This window comes from Callorhinus ursinus, unplaced genomic scaffold, assembly GCF_003265705.2.
Source record: "Callorhinus ursinus isolate GAN/ISIS: 27379988/994484 unplaced genomic scaffold, GSC_fseal_2.0 scaffold35, whole genome shotgun sequence".
NCBI lineage: Eukaryota > Metazoa > Chordata > Mammalia > Carnivora > Otariidae > Callorhinus > Callorhinus ursinus.
The window spans coordinates 5,018,593-5,039,550 of record NW_027397097.1 but is presented as its reverse complement, the minus strand read 5'-3'; the positions used below and the strand labels follow the sequence as shown (position 1 = coordinate 5,039,550).

General features: G+C 56.6%; 1 protein-coding gene across 1 annotated transcript in view; it reads right to left on the bottom strand.

Moving 5' to 3' along the window:
• Positions 1-20,851, bottom strand: part of DGAT2 (diacylglycerol O-acyltransferase 2) — a 30,986-nt gene extending 10,135 nt beyond the window's left edge. The window contains exons 1-3 of the mRNA XM_025894160.2: positions 20,483-20,851; positions 5,621-5,749; positions 283-390 (exon numbers count right to left, since the gene is read on the bottom strand). Of these exons, the coding sequence (XP_025749945.1) occupies positions 283-390; positions 5,621-5,749; positions 20,483-20,522 (277 nt within the window). The 5' untranslated portion in view covers positions 20,523-20,851. The remainder of the gene's footprint in view (positions 1-282; positions 391-5,620; positions 5,750-20,482) is intronic.
• Positions 20,852-20,958: the final 107 nt, after the last annotated feature.

Below are 20,958 nucleotides of genomic sequence, written 5' to 3'. Positions count from 1 at the left end.
GGGGCATCTTCTCCCGCCTCCCCACTGGGCCCTTTCTCACCTTTTCTCCCCTCACGTTAGGCAAACCCTTGATGGAGTGTGAGCTCCTCTGAGGACCAGGACGGTGCCTTCTGAGGGGCTTTCGACACCCCAACCCGGAACCACACCCTGGCCTAGCTCCCCGCTTTCTACATAGCAGGTGCTAAGTAAAAAGTGGTGGCCCCCACGCTGAGGAACTTCCGCTCTGCGCAGGAGGGCGGGTCCCAAGGGCGAGGGGGTGGGGCGAGGAGGGTGTGCTCTTACCTTTTTTGGGCGTGTTCCAGTCAAACACCAGCCAGGTGAAGTAGAGCACGGCGATGAGCCAACAGTCGGTGCAGAATGTGTACATGAGGATGGCGCTGCAGGCCACTCCTGGTGGGGAAGCAGAGGGCCCCGGGTCAGGCCCTGTCCTCCCTGGGTGGGCCTCAGTCTCCCCTCTGGGCAAAGGCTCACCAAATGACACGCCTTCGGCACAGCTGGGACCATGGGCAGAGGAGGCCTGCAGCCACAGCCCGGGGAGGATGACGCTCATGGGGACAAGAACCTCATCCCCTAGATGCTGACGGGCGTCCCTGGCGTCCAGGAGCTCGTGGGCTCCCTGCGGTCTGGGCAGTAGCACTGGGAAAGCCGTCCTTAGAGCTGTTCTTCCGGGCCCCTCCTCGCACGTTCTCCCCACCCCAGTGCCGACCACAGTTACTGTGCACGCAGGGAGGGACCCACCGAGAGCCTCTACACCGCAGGACTTGGGCCGAGCCACCGTCTCAGGTGTGAGGCCGGGGAACTTTACCCCACTTTGGAGATGAGAACACTGAGGCTCCAGGAGGAGGTAATGTGCCAAAGGTCACTCAGCAGGACAGTGGCAGAGCCAGGATTCATAAAGATTTTATTTTATTTATCGGGGGGGGGGAATGGGGAGAGAGGGCACAAGCAGGGGGAGCGGGAGAGGGAGAAGCGGGCCAGCTGCCAAGCAAGGAGCCTGACGCGTGACTCGATCTCAGAACCCTGGGATCATGACCTGAGCCGAAGGCAGACGCTTAACTGACTGAGCCACCCAGCCGTCCCAGCAGAGCCAGGGCTGGACCAGTGAATCCATAATCTGCACCAGGCTTTAGAAGTTCACCAAAAATGAGAAGGCCCAGCCTGCCACCGGAGGGACCTGACAGAGGTGGCTTCCTGCCCCGGGAGGAGGGCCGGCCCCTTCCAACATAAGAGGGCTGCAGTCAGGCCCAGGCCAGAGCCCAGAGCCCATCAGGACCCCTTGCAAAAACCCCAGCAGGGCCCTCAGAAGACTCCCTGGGGCCACCTTCCATGCAGTCACTCCTTTCTGGGTCTTCTGGCCCTAATGTTGAATAACCTGGTGCAGCAATGAAGTCTGCACCAGAGCTGGCTTACCTCAGGGCTGGCCCCTGGAAGCCCTCATCAGGGCCTCTATCCCCATTTTACCCAGCCCTCCAGGCCTCACTCAGACCAGATCTCTCCAAGAACCATCCTCCAGTATCACATTGCCCTCCCACATGGATCTCTCACCTCTGAATTCTCCACACTAGGTGGGGGGGGGGGGCACATCTTCTTTGCCCCCTGGCACTCAGCACAGGGCTGGGGGCAGCCGGTGCTCATGCGAGGTAGAGCGTGACTTCCATCCAGCACCCTCCCCCACTGCTCAGGGAGGGAAGTCAACCCTTGCTGTATGCCCACCCTCTGCTGGGCACTGAGCTGGTCATGGGTGCTCTAGGGCTGCCTGGCTCTGGATCCCATGCTCTCTCTTCTTCCTGCTATGCTGAGCCTCCTCCGCTTTCCTCTGAGGGAGAGGGGAGGGCCAGATGGACTCCCCCCTGAGCCTCAGAGCAGGAAAATGGTGATCCCTTGTCATCCACAATGCAGTCCTGGTCTGCTCCTGAGCTAACCTCTCCCAAGGTAGCTAAAAATAGTACAACTATCTTGGGAGGGGCAGTGAACATAGAGTGACCAGGCATCCAGCTTCTCAGGACCAGCTTAGGAGTGTGACATCACAGACAGGGAAGAGGTAGTCTCTAGGGAAGCATTTGCAGCCTACAAAACCCCACTAAAGGCAAACTGTGAAGTACTCGGAGCAGCTGCGTGAATGGCTGTGTCTAAGTTAAGGCCACTTACAAAGTCGCTCACACTGTTGAGCAGTTTGCCTTTGGTCCCCTTTCTTAGGCCTGGGAAATGGGCTGTTCCAGCCCCCTAGACGCCACAGGTATCCAAGCTCCTTCAGAGGCCAGGTGGATTCCCCAGGTGGGCCTGGGCAGGGCCGTGAGGTTCAGGCGAGGGTCCGAGCGGCCTGGAAATCTAGCTGCCGTCAAACCCCTAACTCTCCTAAGGGGTACGGGGAGCAGAGGGGGCTGAGCCGCAGGCCCCTCTGCCTCCAAGTCTGAGCTCTCTGGGAAGGAGGGAATCCCTACCTACTGTCCTCACACTGCTGCTCAGGCAGCCTGGATGGAGGAAGAGAGAACGCACTGGGAGTCCAGAGACTGTATTCCAGTCCTGCTGCCCGTAGCCCCCATGTGCCCACCGCCCCTCTCTCACAGCACGCGCCGGACTCCCTCCTGCACACAGCCCTTCAGTCCCTGGGCTCCCTGGGAGCTGGAGCTCTGATGCACCTCTCCAGCCCCAGCAGCCGACCCAGGAAAGGTTCATGGAGCAAAAAAACGAGCTGAACCCTACTTTCTCAGAGCCTGATCCCAGTCCTCTGAACTGGGGGCTCCCTGCTTCCCCCTTGTGGGCCACAGGACTGCAGCTGGGTCAAGAACCACTTAAAGACCCTGCGGGCTCCATGCACGGAAGGCCCAGGGCCACCTTCACCAGCTTCACCTCCCCACATCTTGGTGAAGCCAGGGATTCAAACCTCCGGTCACGGAGGCCTGTGAGCAGGGCGGCCCGTGGCGGCTCAGGGGCTGGGAGGCAGCACGACGGGCTGCTTCAGGACGCCTCAGCCCTGCCACTCACGGGTTGCAGCCCCTCCCTGAGCCTCCATGTCCTCACAGGGCATTGGGAAAGTTACATGACGTGATGTGGAGGAGAACAAACACACAGCCAGGCATCCCGTCCGGGGATCCATGCACTTGGATGGGGAACAAAATGACACCTTAATTTTCACCCCTCTCTGAGGGAAATTGAGTATTTCCTCCATTGACTCGTGTAACAGACCACAGCGTGTTAGCAGTGAGCTGTCGACAGTGGCTCGGGGGGAGAGCAAAGGTGTTTTCGTATCACATTTAGAGCAGCGGCAGAGACCTTAAAACATCATTTGTTCTCCGAAATGTTTAAGAATTAGAGCAACGGTTACGTCTGCCCCTAGATCTTTTTATTTCATGTAATAATAAAGAGGCACACGTGTTACTCTATGCCTCATTTGACTTCTTAAATGCGCATATATATATATATTTACACTTAAATATCATTGGTTTTCTCTGAAACCCAATGAACTTTGTATTACACGTTTAAAAACCCCGAGGGAGGTTTATGGCCTTTACCAGAATGCTAGAGGGGTCCACTGGGCAAAAATGGTAGAGCCCGCCTGTTCGAGGGTAAGCTGCGGGGCTGTGGCAGCCTTTGAGACACCAGAAGAGCCTCTGCCGGCAGATCTGGGTGGGAGCAGGAAGGAGCGGCTGGGGCTGCTCAGGGCAATAATTAGCCCCAGCTCAGCAGACCTGCCCATCCGAGCAGGCTTGGCTCCCACCTACACAAGGGCGTTGGGAAGATGCTGGGCCGGTTTCTGGGCTACGTTGGACCTGATCGATTGCAAACCTACAACTTGAGGCCAGTCCCTGTTGCAGCCTGCATGGGCTGGGGTTCTGGCAGCTGCTCAGCTCCCCGGCAGCCAAGCTAAGACAGGGACGGTGGCGGCTTCTTGGTACAAACGGGGCCTTAAGGGAGCGGGTGCAGCAGACTGCACATGTGTCTGGGAGGCTGCAGTCCATGGGGTCTTGCCCTGGTCCCACCACTTCCTCCTCATTCTGGGCAAGGCTCTGCCCCCTCCGGCCTCTCTACTCTAGGATCCTAAGAAGTGGCCAGATGTGGGCCAGGGTAGAGGTTTGAGCCCGAAGGGAGCCAGTTTAATCTGCTCTGTTCCCCAGACCAGTGTTTATCTCATTGAGGCCATATATCTCTCTAAGAATCTGAAGATGGTAATTGCCCTTCACCCCAGAAAAAGGTGCACATATTCTCACATATAATTTTTCACCTAATTTTGGGGGTTCATGGCCCTCTCCCTAAAACCTACTCTTGGGCCTAAAGGTGAAAACTGGTTGTTTTAGACCAGGTCCACCAATTCTGAGCTCTCCAGTAAGGTGGGCTCCCTGGTGAGTGCTCTGGGCTTCCCCCCAAATCCCAGCTATGCCATTCAAGGAGCTTCACAGTCTCAGAGAGTCAGTGAAGCTCTGTAAGTTTCTATTTCCTCACCTGTGAAGTAGAAAGTCAAGGAAAAGCACATTAGGTGCCTGGGGGCACCGTGCAGCCTTGATAAACAGCACCCCTGTCCCAACCCTCTGCCCTGCAAAGGAAGGCGGAGGCAGCGTGGAACTGCTCTGGAAGCGTGGTCTCAGAGGCCCCCATGCCTCCTGGAAGGACAGGGGCTCAGCGCCGATATGGTAGCTCATCAGGTAGATCATCCCCCGTCAGCCCAGACAATCCTAAAGAGGGCTGTGCCCAGAAGGACTCTCCCACAGGCACTGGAATGTGCTCTGGGGCGCTCGGCTCGGACATGCTGGGAGGCCGCTCATGATGCTGAGAACACAGGGGCCTGGGGAAGAAGCGAGGCGGCTAGGAGGGCAGGGGCTGGCCCACGCACGGGCCCTTTCCTCTTCCCAGACAACCCACCATGGCCTGAGCCTGGTCTGAGGGGCAAGCCAGGGAATGAGAGCACCAAGCTAGCCCTGCAGAAGTAGCCAAAGCACCGGTGGGGGAGGGGTTGAGAGAGAGAAAGGGAGGCAGCTCTTAATGGGCGAGGGCGAGCAGCTGGGGACTGTGTCCAGCAGGGGGTGCTGACAGCTGGGAGTGGGGTCTGGGGGCACATCCCAACAGCGGCTCCCCTATAATGGGCCCCCCCCGGTGACCAGGCCCTGTGCTGCATGTTCTCATCCCGCATCTTCAATTCCCACAAAGGCCCTGTGAAGAAGGCAGCATTTTTGCCACAGCTGAAATGAGGAAATGAACTTCCAGAGAGTTCAAGGTCACAGAGCTTGCCTGTGGTAGAGTTAGGCCTCAAGCCGGCACCACACCACACTAAGGCAAAGCAACACACCTGCTGGGAAATGGTTGTTGGTAGGCAGGGTAGCATGTGGGAGAAGCACAGGCTTTGGGGGTCCTATAGACCCGGATTCAAATCTGTGTGACTTGGGACAGGTTACTTACCTTATGTGAGAGTTGGGTTTCCTAACTGTAAAATGGGACGTGTACCACCACCTCCCACTGCATCTCACTGCGTCCTCATGCATGCCTAGGGCTAGAGCACTTGATCGGGCACTCGAAAGGGGGTAAGTGGGAGGGTGCTCTCACACGTCACCCCTGCAGAGCAGAGCTCCTGCTCTAAGCTCTGTCGTCGAGGACCCTGCCTGCCCTCGCCCTCTAAGCCCCGGCTTACCAAGCACAAGGAAGGACAGGACCCATTGTAGCACCGAGATGACCTGCAGCTGCTTTTCCACCTTGGATCTATTGAGCCAAGTGACGGAGAAGAGGTCCTGGAGGGCGGAGAGGATGCTGGAGCCAGTGCCTGCAGCAGAGGGCAGAGGTCAGTCTGTTGCCCCACTTCCCTCCAGCCTCAGAGCCCCCAACACCAACCCACCTCCAGAGACACCTTCCGACATGTGACAGGAGCATGGCCACAACATCAGACTGATCCGGGTTCAAGTCGCAGCCTGCCACCCAGCAGCTTTGTAATTCTGGGCTGTTCGCATGCTTCCCTGTGCCCCAACTTTTACATATACCCATTGGGAAGGGTGTTCCCCTCACGGGGTCATACTGGAGACCAAATGAAGTATCCAAAGACGCTGGGGTGGGGCGGGGGGCGGCTCTCCATAATTGCCAGCTCTCTTCCCTTCCCTCCAGCCCAAACTCCGGGCCTTATCCTTTATCTGGATCTAGTACAAATATTTAATCTTTGCTATCTGTGCCTGTGAGGCCAAGGACAGAGGTTCAATATCCAATTTGCAATGTTTTTTTCTCCAAGTGTACTTTGAGTACCCCAATCCCTGCCCCCTCTCATCCCCAGGACCCCTTGCCAGCAGGCTGAGCCCTCCTGTCCTCAGCCCAACACCACCACCACCACCATTACCACCTTTAGAGGGATTTACACTTTCAGCTTCATCTCAGGGCCCAGAGCTTGGGGCCCAGAAAAGAATCAGGCGGGAGCTTTTGCTTCCCCAAAGGACCCAGTGGCCAGTGAGCTTCGGGAAGCCTGGGATAGTGAGGGCTGCAATTATGTTTGCTACCAAGCGGCTACCAAGCCTCGAAGTTAGGAAAAGATGTGCCCACTTAATTGGCTCTTTGACTGTGCCCCCAGGATGATGCCCTGGACTCCAGTGGGACCAGAAAGCCTGGTGATGGTAGGAGAGGCAGCACTGGGGAAGGGCACGGGCGGCTAGACCAGAGGAAGGGAGCCACTTCCAACCCCCATGCCTGCTGAGCCCCAACCGCATGCCCTTCACTCTACACATCTTCAGTGAGTGCTTGCTGGATGCTGGGCAAACATTCCTTCACACCAGCCACTCTGCAAGGCCCAAGGACTGAGTCACAATGTTGTCCTTGAGGGTCTCATGACCTTTCACCCTGGCCTACTGCTGGGAGAGGGAGTTAGGGGCTTACACTCAAGCCTTTGCATTTCTTCAAAATCTGGAGAGCAACAAGGTCACAGCAGAGTTTAGAAAGGGACATAAACCTCATCGGCTGAAAGTTAACTTTTAGGAGACGTACAGATAACACCAGACCTCAAGGCAGACACACCAGTCCTGTCTCCTGTACCCTGGTCTAGTAGATCGGAGGAAGGGGGCATGGTCCAGCAGAAGAGCCAGACGCCAGTGGTTCCACTCACTAGGTGACCCCAGGCAAGACCGCAAGGGTTCCCTGCCGTATCCTCAGGGCATAGCACCTATGGGTGCTCAGTAGCATCTACTACTCCACAGGCATAACTGGGTGGAGGTGGTAGTATGCGAACTCACAAAAGCAAATGAGGCTGGGCCACAGAGCCATGGCAGAGGTTTTGGCGTAACTGCTCCTTGGCCCTCTAAATGAAAATCCTACCACCACAGGCCCTTCCCACCTCCGCACCTTCCCAAAACCCATGCTGGGGCCTGAGGCCCCCCTCTGGTCATCCGGTAGGGCCCAATGAGACCCTCAGGTCACTGAGGAGCACTGACTTGCCAGGGTTACCCAGGCAGTGGGAGGCAGAACCAGGGCTAGAACCCAGGATTCCTGCTTCCTGCTCAGGGCACCTCCCCTTCCCCCACAGCACCTGCCAAGGACAAAGAGCTCTTGTATGTGGTACACAGCAGGTCTGAGGTAGGTTGAGCTCAGGGCCCGGTAAACCAGTCCAGAAGTGGGAAAAGGTCTGTGTAGGTTCATGGCGGAGAGAAGTGAGGCCCAAGCACAGGCCTGAACCCCTGATCTCAGGGCTGGCCTGCCCAAGTCATGGCTTAGCCGCTGCTCAGCCTCCTCAGCTGTGCTGGATGAAGTGAAGCAGGAGCTGGGGCAGCTAAGGGGAGGCAAGCCCCTGCTCTGGGTCTGGGGCCCACTGCATGCCCTGGCTGGAGAGAAGACAGAATGTACTCCAGCACCTTCCTATTCAAAGTGGAACCTGGCATGATCTGGGTCCTGGAATCGAGCCCTGCATCGGGCTCTCTGCTTGGCGGGGAGCCTGCTTCTCCCTCTGCCTGCCGCTCCCCCTGCTCGTGCTCTCTCTCGCTCTCTCTCTCTGTTCAAATAAATAAATAAAATCTAAAAAAAAAAAAGAAAGAAAGAAAGAAAAGTGGGACCTGGGAGCTGTTTAGAAATGCAAGATCTGGAGCTGTTTAGAAATGCAAGATCTGGGGCTCCAGACTGGATCTACCAAATCAAAATCGGCATTTTTAACAAGATCCTCAGCCAAAGTCTCAGGAAGGTAGAGTCTGGGGCAGGGAAGGAGGTAGGGCGAGGTGCTGGGGACCTCCACCTTCTGCTAGGCAGGGAATAAAAGGTAATGCAGGGAAGGGCATCAGACATTGCTTCATGTGACCAGTTCCTAGAGCAGACAGGAACCCCGAGGCCAGCAGCTTGAGGAGCTCTTAAGGAAAGGGCTCACTGTCTAGCCCCTGCTCTGGGTCAGGGCCAGCCGACTGCTTCCACTCGGCATACGGAGTTCTCCTGCTTGGGGAGGGGCCGCATGGTAATTCCACACTGGTGGCATATCTCCCATTGAAACCACTGAAAAGACACATTCTTGCTAATGCCTAATCCAAATCCATCTGCTATGCTGATTAGCGGTCTCTCGCAATTAGATACGGTCAGAGCGCAGGACGGTGTTCGACCCTCACCCTATTGACCAGACAGGAAGAAGGGGCCTAAGGAACTTGCACCAGCTTCATGGCAAGCGACCAGTGCTGGGCTTTTTCGGCACTACCCAGCCTGTTCTCACCGTGCCTTACTCCAACCACCACCCACAGCCCGCTCCACAACAAAGTAGGAAACATCAAGTCCACTGAGGCATGACAGGTGTTTCTGTGGAAGTCAGAGTGAGAGGCTGCCTAGAGGGGAGCCCAGGGGGAAGCTGCCACTCTGCGTTCCTCATGCCTGGCCCACTCGGCTGCCTCCGGGCCAGACCGTCCCAACCTGGCTGACCGCAGAGCCCGGCCCCAGAGCTGGCCTGTCCATGATGCTGAACCCCAGCCCCAGGGGAAGCCCCGTATAGACCTGAGAGATGTCGAGCCATTGCTCCTCTGCCCAGAAAACCCCTCCTTGCTGTGCCCACCTGATGAGACCCTGACAATGAGACGAGGCAGCTCATCCTTCGAAACCCAGAAAGGGTAAGCCTTTGGAGAGAGGTCGTCATTCTTTCTCTGGGACTATAAACTCTAAAGCCCGTGCAAATCTGGAGTGGTCAGAAGCATGGAGAGAACCTGTCTGGAATGAAGTCAGGAGAGGCCCACAGAACAGAGAAATAAGGGAGAGAAAAGAAGGGGGTCCCTCTGGGTCCCACAGCCCCTCACCTTGTCCTAGCTGCTGATTACACATCCATTCTCCCATGATGGAGCCAGGCCCGGGTCTGATCCACATCTGGCTTTCCAGTAGCCTGCCAGGGCCTGGCCCAGAGCAAACACCAAGAAGGTTTGCTGAGTGGGAGGAAGAGCAGGTCTCTGCTCTGGCTGTTCCTCAGGCCCCCCAGCTCCTTCTCTTCACAGCTAGGTGACAGCTGTGCCACGCACATGACCCACACAGCACGTTCATGGGCACCTGGATTCCTCACCAGGCCCGTGAGCTTGGCACCATCACTCCCATTTTGATGGTGATAAAAAAAAGTGACAGGGTCAAGGTCACTTGGCCAGAGGGTCGCAGAGTTGGACTCAGTTCAGGCCCAACCTCCAGGCTTGGATTCTGTTCCCAGGCCGCAGGTCCCCCCAAGTTCCTTCTCTCTTCTCCCCAAAACAAAGTAGGGGGAAGCTGGGAGGGGACCGTGTTCAGGGGCAGGCATCTCGTGGAGCAGGTGGAGTGGCAGCACGCCTTGACATTTCAGTCCCAGTTCTGCCACCGACACCTGTGTGACCTTGGCCACGTCACTTTGCCTCCCTGGGCTTTGGTTCCCCAATCTATACCGTGAGGGTAGGGAGGATGAATTCTATAATCTCCTCGACTGTTGGACTCTGGTGTCCACTCTCCTGGGGACACGACCTAGAGGCTCACCACCCAGCCACAGCCCTGGGACGGTTGCCCAGCTGATGGGAAGTGAGGTTCAGCTGGGTACCTGCAGCTCACAGCCAGCCCTGACCTCCCAGCTGTCAGCACCTCCTCCGGCCAGGCTGTGGCAGAAGCAGGTGTGGATGCCACACGGCCGCCACCTTCACACTTAGTCTGACTGTCCCCAAGTCTCAGGTGGGCCTGCAGCGAGCCTCAGCATCTAGCCGCATCTCGTCTGCCCACACCACCCTCCCCTGGCCTCCCTTGGTGCAGAGCACCCTCCACGCCCTCTCAGCACCAGTCCCACTGGCCACCCTCCTCTGCCAGTGTCTCCTGGGCGCCAGGGCTCACACCGGTGCATCTATGTGCCCAGGTGAGAGCAGGTGCTCAGACAGGGTTACGCGTGAACAGACAGACCCATGAGCCACAGAGGCAGTGGGAGGCCTTGGTGTCCGAGTCAGACTGAGCAGACTGACAGGAAGGCCCCTGGCACCCTCACTGAGGACCTTGGCCGGGGTCAGGGTGGGGGAGAGAGCCTCTCTTGCCCTCCCTGAGCATGAGTTTCCCACTGTGATGAGAACAAACCCACTACCGACACGTCTTTTCTTCGTGGAGGGAGACAAGACAGGCCATAGAGTCGCTTCACTAGTCCTGTGAAGAAATGTCCCCAACAGCTCATTCAAGCGGCTGCTCCCAGGCACCCCCTATCTCACCACTTACTTTACACAGCTCACGTACTCCTAGATTTGTGGAGGGCAGAGCTGTAGTAGTGGGGCTACCAGAGAAGCCCAGAGCAGTTCTCTTATCCCCAGAAAGGAAGGCCCCCCCCATCTATCTGGGGCCTCAGGGTCCCACAGCACTCCCCAGGAAGACAGACAAGGTAGGGATGGGCAACCCCATTTCCCAGAGATGGAAACTGAGGTGAGGTGAAGCCAAAAGAGGTTAAACCAGTCGCTTGAGGTCAGGGTACCAGGGAGCTAGGACTCAAGGCTGGAATTTGGGCTCGGCATCCCTCACCATTCCTGTGATGCCAAACTGTTGAGGGCTGGTCCCCACTAGGCAAGCCAACGCACACCCAGACTTCAGGAACATACCCCTGCCTAAAGGAGGGCCACCTGCTTGGCCCCAAACCATGCCCCAAGTCTACCGGGGACATCCTCCCACGGACTGGCTGTGCAAGGGACGTGACCCCCCCACCCGCAAGCTCTCACAAGTCGGGCGGCAGCCGCCAGGGCTAAGCCAGAGCTGCCTGTAGCAGTGGGGACCAAACACCCCTCAGGCCCAGAGCTGAGGCTGGGGTGGCGGTGGGAATGGCTGTGTGAACACCTTCTTGCCCATCATCTGATAGCAGAGTGACCAGGGAGGCCACACCCAGGCTGATGAAACCAGGGTTTCCTGGGCTTCCTCTTCCACGTGCCTGAGGGGGGCTGGGTCTGAGCTCTAATCCCCTTAATCTGAGGAAAGCCTCTCAGCCAGCCACATGGCTCTGTGACCCAGGGAAGTCACCCAGCCTCCCTCAGGCTCCGTGTCCTCATCTGTAAAATGAGGAGAATCATCCCCCCCTCACAGGGTTGCTGGGATGATGAAGTGAAAAAAGAACAATGCGTGTGAGGTACATTCGGCATTTGTTAGGTGACCAGACGGTAGCTACCACCATCGCTTCTACCACAGACCACAATGGCAAGGGATAGAAGTGAGCAAACACAAAGTTCGTCAGGAAGCGCACGGCCCTGAGGTGGTGCGCGATGAGCAGAGGGGGCAGAGCGGGGGTGCTGGCAGGGGAGGGCCCGAGGGGGCGGCGAGGCCTCAGCCGGGCCTCGGAGACAAGATCTGGGGGGTGAAGGGAAGGAAAGCAGGCTCTGTGACTGGGGGCAGCGGTGGGAATAAAGGCTCAGAGGCAGTTATAAAGGGCTGCCCTAACGACCCAGGAATGGGGGTTCACATTTACCAAAAACGGAAGCTGAAAAAAGCTGGCAAGGGCCTGAGGAGCCAAAGGTGGCCTCCTGGAAAAGGTAGGCGGGGACAGAGACCAGGCTTGAAGCCTGGGGCACTTAGGGGGTGCCAGGGTACTAGGCACCGGGGGCACCGGGGGCACAGCAGTGAACACAGCAGATAAAGTCTCACGTGTTCGGGGGCCTGAATCCCGCTCAGGGAGAGATAAAGCACCCACACGTAAATGTGCGACATAATGCCAGATGAGAGCCCTAACGAAAGATAATTTGGGGTGATGAGCTAGAGAGGGGGCAGGAGGATCCTCTGACCTGTGGAGAGGAGGCACTGAGCGAGGCCGGCCTCCCTGAGGAGGCAGGCGCACACACGAATGGCCATAGGTCAGGCCGCGGGATGGCCCCCCGCTGCTTCCTCCACTCACCTTCACTCCTGGCACCAGGGGAGGGGGCATGCCAGCCTGGAAAAGGTACAGAGGACAGGAGGCTAGGCGTCAGGAGACCCTGGCCTCTAATCGGCAACAAGTGTAGCCTTGGTGAGTCACTTCCTGTGCAAGCCTCAGTTTCCTCATCCGTGCAGTGGAGCTAATACCCACCTTGCCAGATTTTTGCGAGACTTAAATGAGATGAGGTAGAGGCAAGAGCTTCATAAAAAGTAAAGAGCTGCGTGAATGCTAAGTAATTATCAAGGGAGCCTTGGTTTCCTCTCCTGCCTAATGGGCGTAACAACCCCTGCCCCGCCTGGAAGCAGAGGCGTTGGCATCAGCGTGCCTGGGATTCAACCCCTGGCTCTGAGTCTGGCCTGCTGTGAGACCCTGAGAGCCGCTGCTCTGCCTGAGACTCAGTGTCCTCCTTAGTTGTAATCCAGGACTGCCGCGAGGAATCTAAACAATGCATAAAAAAAGGGACAAAGAGGGTCTGGCACATCTGACAGAGGACTAGGAAGATGCCAGTGACGTCACAGAGATGCGACTAGCCCCCAGGGGCTTCTTGAGGAGGGAAGTCATCTTGCTCATGTCCTCAGCCCCAAGGGTGTCACACCTGGGCCCACCTGGACCTAAGCTCTGACCTCAGACATCAGCTGCCGAGCGGACAGCGAGGAAGGTGCCCCAAACTACTCCAAACGGCTGGGTACAAGTCTGCACAGAGGCAGGGAGATGGACATACTGACCCCTGGCAGACCCTTCTAGCCCCAGGGAGGTCCAAGAAGCTAAGCCAAGTGCTTAACAGGTGCCAGAGACAAGTTCTCTTCTATGGCGCCCCATGAGCACCTTTCAGCAGGAATCATACGTGTGGTGATGGAAGGCCAGTCAAGGCTCTGGGGGGACATGCCTCTGGATTTTAGAGTCCCAGTCCATGCCTGGGCTCCTGGAAGCCTTGCACACAAAGCACCTCACCACCTGCTCAGCCAGATACTCCTTCCTTCCAGGAAAACTCTCCGCACTCTCGGCCCTGCCTGCAGTGCCCCCAGCTAGAGTCCTATCACCTTCAGGTACAATCTGGTCAGTCGTTCAACTCACACTTGGTTGACACCTGCCAGGCACTGAGCGCTGACCCCTCAGAGACTTTCCTCAACCTTCCTGACTGACTTCCTCAGGGAAGCCTACCTCACCCCTATACTCAGCAGTTCTCATTAGAGGAAAGAATGTGCATTTGTTTGCAGGGACTGCATCTTGTTCATCTGGGTCCCTGTGCCCAGCATGGGGTCAGGCACAGAGCAGGTGCTCGGTCAAGTGTTTCCTGAATGACTGGATGCTGGAGGGGACTGCAATGCATAGACAGGGTCCAGACACCACAGAGATAGGCCCAGTCCACAGCTGACTGACCTGGGCCACGACAGATGGTCAAATGGAGCTTTCTGGGAAATCAGGAGGGATGGGTCTCCTCCAGCTAGACAGGCTGGGGTTAAAGGCAGGGGCAACAGTGGAAGGCTCCAGAGTGAGAGAGAGAAGGATGGAGCCCAAACACTACCATTCATTCAACAAGTGCTTTCTAAGTACCCTTTCCACATCAGGCCAGGTGCTGCAGACCTAGGGTGAGAGCTGCCCGACCCTGCTTCTCCTCTGCTTCTTGGGCACCTGCTGGAGGCTGAGCTCTGCCTCTAGGCAGCACCCCCCAGCTATGGCTGGGGAGACCAGGCTGTGAACAATTAGGCCCAGAGGGTAAGTCAGGACGGGGGGACCTGGGGGGGGGCGCCCCAACGTGATCTGGAGGTTGTTCTCACAGATGCCCTCCTGGATGAAGTAATGGGCCAGGTGAGGTGAAAATAATGAGTAAGGGTTAGCCAGGCGACAGGAGGGAGGGAGGGGCAGGGGCAGGACCCCAGGTGCTGGAGTCCTGCAAATGGCATTTGCAAAGGCCTGGAAGGAAGAGAGGGCACACACTGGAGGAATCAACTGCAAGTAGTTTAGCCAGGCTGGAGCATAGCGGCTGTGTGAGTGGGTGAGTCTAGTTGAGAAAGTGGGTAGGGAGCCATGAAGGACTGGGAACATCAGGCCAGGGAGTCCTGGGCTCCATCCCAGAGGTCGAGAACACTGCCACCCACCCCTCCCATTCCCTTCACCAGCTTCACATGATGCCTCCGGGCCCCTTGGCAACAAGCCGGCCATTCACCTGGTCCCAGTGCACTGGTGAGTTCTTTCCTGGGAAGACTAATAGTCTCCCCTGTGAGGGGTAAGTGTCCTTAAAGCAGGGCCAGTTAGGACATCTGGCCCAAAGGGGAAGCCAACACACAGCCGTGGTAGGCATGCTGGCTGTGAAGCTCCTGGCTTGGCCATCAGGACGGTGGCGGGTGGGGGTGGGGGGGCTGCTCAGTGGATCCCTGCTTGTTTGTCTTCCGGGTCTCCTGTGTAGGATCTTGTCAGGGAGCTAGGCGTCCTCAGTATCCACAGGTAGGCTGGGACCCTGGGTCTCCCCCTTCCCTCTTTTCGTCTCAGACTCCCGAACCCTGGAGGTGATTGCTGAGGACCCCAACGGCCCACTTTCCCCACCCCCACATTCTGGCACATTAAAAAATAGCTACTGAAGTAGGAGGAGTTGCCATGGCAACACCACCAGCTTGTGGGTATGTCACCGAGGAGTCTCCAAATAGACCCTTATCATAATCCATGAGCAAGTGTGGGGAGCTAGGCTCTTCTGGGGTACTCACCTGGGCCCCAAGCAGGACATGAGCCCATTTTCACGAAGATAAGCAGAGAACGGGAATGAGGAGGAGGTTGGGCCCCAGGTTCCCAGGGCAGTCAGGGACAGGACTGAAATCCCATTTCTGCAGCAGAGCTGGAATGAACCCGAGAGGACCAGCTCTTCCAGCTCTCCTCTCCTTGGGCTGACATCCCAAGAGGGCAGGGTCTTGCCAAGGTTACATGGGAAGCAGATGCAGTTAGGCTCCTGGCCCTTTACTCCGGACTCTTAAATCTGCTCTACTAATAAAAGGAATTCATGTTTCCTGCGTCTGTTGATTCGCCCAAAGGGTTTGTGGGTTTAGCTTCCTTGGGTCTGCACCATAACCTGGGCAGCTACTCCTATCATGCTTTTGCCCGTTTTACAGATGAGAAGACTGAGAGGAAGGAAGGGGCAGGGGTTTCCCGAGGTGACAGAGCAGTTCAGGGACGGCACAGGGGCTCGACACACCCCAGATCTGACTCCTAGCCCCAGGCCCTCAGCTCTGCCAACAGCAGCTCCAACCCAGGGAGACCCTAGAAATGGTGGAGGCCAAGAAGCTCTCAGTGCACCTTTCTTAGGAGCCCCCAATCCCCATCCCCCTGCCAATGATTACAGGTGAGCCACCCAGGGCCTGGATATGGCATCCTCTGTCTCCCTTGTCTCTGCCTCTCGGCACACCAGGGCCTCAGCCCACGTTCATCGCTCAGGGGCCCTGCAGGCAAACTGCCCGTCCCACCCAAATCTCGTGCCTCTGTTGATACTGTTCCCCGTACCCGAATGTTCTCGCCTGCCTTGCTAATACCTATTCATCTTTCAGTATCCAGACTGAATGCTGCCTCTTCCAGAAAGCCTTCCCTGACCCCAACCAAGATGATTGAGCGGTCCCATGTTCACCTTCAGGCCTCCACAGCTCCCCATGCTTCCTTCCCTGGCACTGTGTACATCCCCCTCAAAGGCAGGGACCAGGGCGGATCGACCCAGGGGCAGTACAGAGCCTAACACACAGAAAGTGCTCCAGCAGCAAACCAAAAGGCCCACACCCCAAGTCCCCATCACGGCAAAGCCTTCCTGGATGCATCAGAGCGGGGGCCGCCACTCTCCACAGTGTTGGGAGCCTGCTTGCGTGTGTCACACAGGATGAACGACAAGGATGAACTTGAGTGTCACAAGTTAGTTTACAAAGCACTTTCCATGCATGTTCGCTCAAACCCTCACATCCTTGAGAGTTTGAGATTTCCGATCGGGTTTTCCATATGGGGGGGTGAGATTCCCAGAGGGTAAGTGAGCCACCCAGCCATGTCCCAGAGGGAAGCGAGGGCTGCCATCCTGGCTCTCTGGCTTCTAAAGCTCTGGAAGTGATGAGGGGGACCACGGAGAGCCCAGCGCCCCCCCACTCGGCACTCTGCCTGGGAGCCAGACCCTCACGAGATGGAGGGTGTCTCTGCAGCAGGGAAGAGCTGCAGCCCCGTCACCCAGCACAAGCAGGCACGGAGGAGGCCTGAGGAAGGACTGAGGAATCACACTGAAGCTAAAAGCAGGACTTCCTCCCAAGAGGAACAGGACAGCTCTCGGGAGGGCTGAGGTTCCATTAATGATTCACTCATTCAACAAATATTTACCGAGCACCTACTACATGCCATACGTTATACGAGATACCAGGGACATAGCACTGAGACCGACAAGGTCCCTGCTCCCAAGGGGCTGACAATCTTATGGGAAAGACAATTACTAAACAGGTAAGGACACATGATAATTTAGGTAATGAGAAGGGCTATAAACAAGAAAACAAGATGTGGCAATTAGGGGGCAGTTCTACACATGGCACGGTCAGAAAAGGTCTCTGAAAGGAGACTGAAGGATCCAAAGTAGCCATGTGAAGATCTGGACAGAGGGACAGCATGTGCAAAGGGCCCAGGGTAGGACAGAACTGGTGGGAATATTCGCTGGAGGAACAGGAAGACCAGTGGCAGTTCTAGAGCACAGCATGGTAGGAGATGAGGTTGTGAGGTGGTGGGGGCTGCTCATGGCGGGGGCTTCATGGCCTCCTGGAAGAGTTTGGAAGGTCTGATCCATGATGAGGGGAAACTGGTAGTTCATCACCTGGCATCAGAGCTCTGGGGTGGTGTCTCTACCCATCAGGGCAGCTGGGAGAGCTTCTGCAAAAAAGCTTGGGAAGGGGTGATCTACCATCCCATCCTGGAGACTGGGAGCAACCTTTACTCATTCAGAGTAAATCGCTGAGTGTCTACAATAGCCAGAGCCCTGTGCTCAGCCCTTCACCCCCTCTCTTGGTTAAGGAGGCAAGCCACAGACTAGGAGATGGATCTGGGTTCTGACCCTGGCTTTGATAACTCTGAACCAGTCCCTTCTCTCTGGGGCCCTCAGTGCTCCCTAGGTAACATGGCAGCTGGGCCTGACCCAGCACTAACAGATAGCTATGATTTTATGACTAATTGCTGCTAAATTTGAGGTGGGAGGCTGGGGTGAGGCAGGATTTCCTCATTGGCTACTGAGTCACCCAGCCTGCCAATCAAATATTACTCTTGGCCCTCCTTTTACAGCACAGAAGAACCGTTGGTAGCAGAGATAACCCCAAAGTGGCCTCTGTGCAGGTAGGGAAAGGATGCAGGGGAAGGGAGACAGGGAACAGGAGAGTGACATTTCTATCCTATGATTTAGGACGGGGTTAGGTGACTATCACCCCACAGTTCCAGAGTTTCCCAACAATCTAGCCTCTTAAGTTTCACTCCCTACCAAGCTCCTGCTTGTATACCTCCAGTAATGGGGAGCTCCATCCCTACCCACACCAGGATTTCTCCATTACATCAAAACCTGCCCTCTGTAATCCCACCCCTTGTTTTTTGGAGACACAGAGAACCAGTGAATCAGCTCAGAATTTTACTAGAGTTGCCATCATTTTGTTCTGGGTCTTGTGCTAAACCCGGAGGATCTAGGCAGGCGTCAGAGGGCTCTGACCTGAAGAGCCTCTGGTCCAGGGGCAAAGGCAGAGATGCAAACGTGACTAACTCTGCAGCCTCCACCCCAGGCATAGGATAGTCCTTCAGAGATCAGAAGTTACCAACACAGACTCCCACCTCCCCCAACACCCACCTAGCCATGCTCCCACAGCTGGCTTTTTCTTTTGGCCAAGAAACCAGTCACCAAGGTATCTATTTCAATCTCTCACCCAACACAGGACTTCCTTTCACAGAATCCATGGTCTCTCCTTTGAATATTGCCACTGACAAGGTGTTCACCACCTCGCAACAGTGGACACTTATCCACAGAGAAAAACCAGGCCACTGAGGAGTGTCTTCAAAGACCAAGGATGTAAGAAGCCGGTCTAATGGAGATGTCTAGATAACATAAAATCTGCTTCAGCACCCTCCCTTACCCCACCCAGTCTTTCGTCAAAGTAGATCCAGAGAGCTGACACGTGACTGGTTTGCATTTCATACCAGCCCATGATGGAATTCCTTGCAGCCAGTTAAAAAAAAAAAAAAAAAAAAAAGAGGGGCGCCTGGGTGGCTCAGGTCATGATCCCACGGTCCTGGGATGGAGCCCCGCGTCGGGCTCCCTGCTCCGCAGGAAGCCTGCTTCTCCCTCTCCCGCTCCCCCTGCTTGTGTTCCCCCTCTCGCTGTCTCTCTCTGTCAAATAAATAAATAAAATCTTAAAAAAAAAAAAAAGGAAACAAAAAGTTCTTAAGATCTGAAAACAACATCGGGAAATGCTCCTGATAGGATATTAAGTGACTTGGTCAAAATCATTCACTAAAAGTCCTGAAATACAAACTAGAGGTCAAAAACATGAGAGTCAACAGCTCCTGAAAGATAGAGCTCACAGCCTGCGGACATCAGAGGCGAGGGAAGGGGATCTCCGGGAAGGACTACCGCAGAGAGCATCCCTATCCTGTTCCCTGAAGACAAAAGCATATTTAAAAGCATGAACATGGGTGAGTCCCTTCCTTCCCTTGTTATGGGCATCAAAGGGTACAATGCACAGAAAAGCACTCTTAAGTGAGAGAGGAGGCTGTCGTAGGCTATTGGGCCAGATACATGGGGCAGCTCGGGCTGCTTGCCTCCAAAATGGCAACAGCAGCTCGATATCTCTCCAAGGGCAATGAGCAGCACTCCAAGGGCAATGCCAATGCCCAGGACCCAGTTAAACTGTGATACAGCTCCACGGTGGTTACTTGGCAGCCACTAGAATATTATAAGTGATTCTGAGCAAGAGAGGAAATCCTCAGAGAAACCAGGATTCAGAACTATAGCTGTAGCATGACCTCAACTTTATATAATGCGAATAAATAAAATTGAAAGACATATACTAACACAGCACTAGGAAGCTATTTTTGGATAGTTGAGGACGCAGCAATTGTTATTTTCTTCCTGTTTTTCTCTATTTTTCAAAATTCCAATAATCAGTATGTTTTATTTTTATAATGAAGGTGGGTAGAGTAGGCGACTGTCAGTTCCTGAAGAAAAAATGATAAGAGAGGTTCAGCAAGCAGAATAAAGACTGAGGAGGAGGGAGGGAAACTTCAAGACACACACAAACCTAGCACAGCTGTGATTGACTTCCCAGGGTCTCCCTTGGCCAAGGCATCTGTCAAGGAAACCTCAAGAAGGTCATGCCTCTTCCCATCAATTCCTCCAACTATAAGTGAATATCTGTATATTCACCAAGGGCCTCAGTTCCACACTGCTGGAAGAGGGGCCTGGGCCACATGGAGGGCACCTGGGGTCTTCCGCCCCACCTTCTAAGGGTGTGGCGCTGAGCTGCTGCCGCGTGGGCCCCCTGAGCCTGGGCTCGAGGATGGGAGGAGGGCAGAGTACTGTGTGGGCACACCTGTCCCAGCCAGGCATGTTCCCGGCTGGTGGCTGTTTCAGGGGATTGCAAAACCCTGCCACTCTGCCCCATCCAGTCTCTCAGGGCTTGGCTCCACCTGGTGAGAAGAGAGGGGAGGGAACTGCCAGGGGCCACTACCCCCCCTTGCTCTGGGTTGGGGAGGGCTTGTTAAATATCAACCTCATCTAACAGATGGGGAAAACAAGCTGGGGGAAGGAAAGCGATGTAACAGAGGTGACAAAAACGGATCAAGTGCCAGAGTGGAGCATGAACTCAGCCTTGACTACGACGCTGCCTGCATCTGCCGAGGTCCCCAGGATCCTTCCCTCTTCCCAGACCTAGATGCGCGGCGTGGGGCACGCTTTCAGAAAAGAAAAGAAAGGGCTTGGGACCTCAACCTGCACGCTGGCCAGTTCTCCAGCAACGTACCCTCGTACCCTCGTTGTAAGAACACACTCCTGCCTGCCTTAAGAGCCCTGTCACGTCCTTTCGCGAAAACCCCCTGCGGCTTCCCAGCCCGGGATGAAAGCCGCGGAGGCCCTGCAGAACCCCCCACCCCCGCGCCCCGGCCCACCGCCGCCCCCCACCCCCAGCCCCCAGCGGGGCAGCCCGGGCCCCCGCTCACCTCGCAGGACCCCGGAGTAGGCGGCTATGAGAGTCTTCATGCTGAAGCCGCTGCAGCTCACGGCCCCGCGGGAAGCCGGCTCGCCCCGCACCCCTGGCCCATGCCCCGGCCGCCGGGGCCAGGGCTTCGCGCCGAGCTCGGGGGCCGGGGTTGGGGGGACGGCGCCGACGCTGGGGCGGCTACGGCGCGGGGAGCTGGAGGCGCACCGCCCGTCGCGGCGCGAGCAGCAGCCGAAAGCGGGCCGTCGGCGGCGGCCACTGCGCTCGGCGCTCGCAGCGCGGCGCTTTATCACCTCACAACCCGGCGGCCCGACGCGGGCTGGGGCGGGGCCGGCCGTTCCACCCCGCCCGCCCCTCGTCCCCCACGGGAGCCCGAGCGCCGGGCGGCGCGGGCGGGGCGGGCGGGCGCAGGCTCCGGGGCTCCCCGCGGGACGCGCGCCGGGGCCGGGCCGCTGCTCCCCCCGCGCCCTCGGCCGC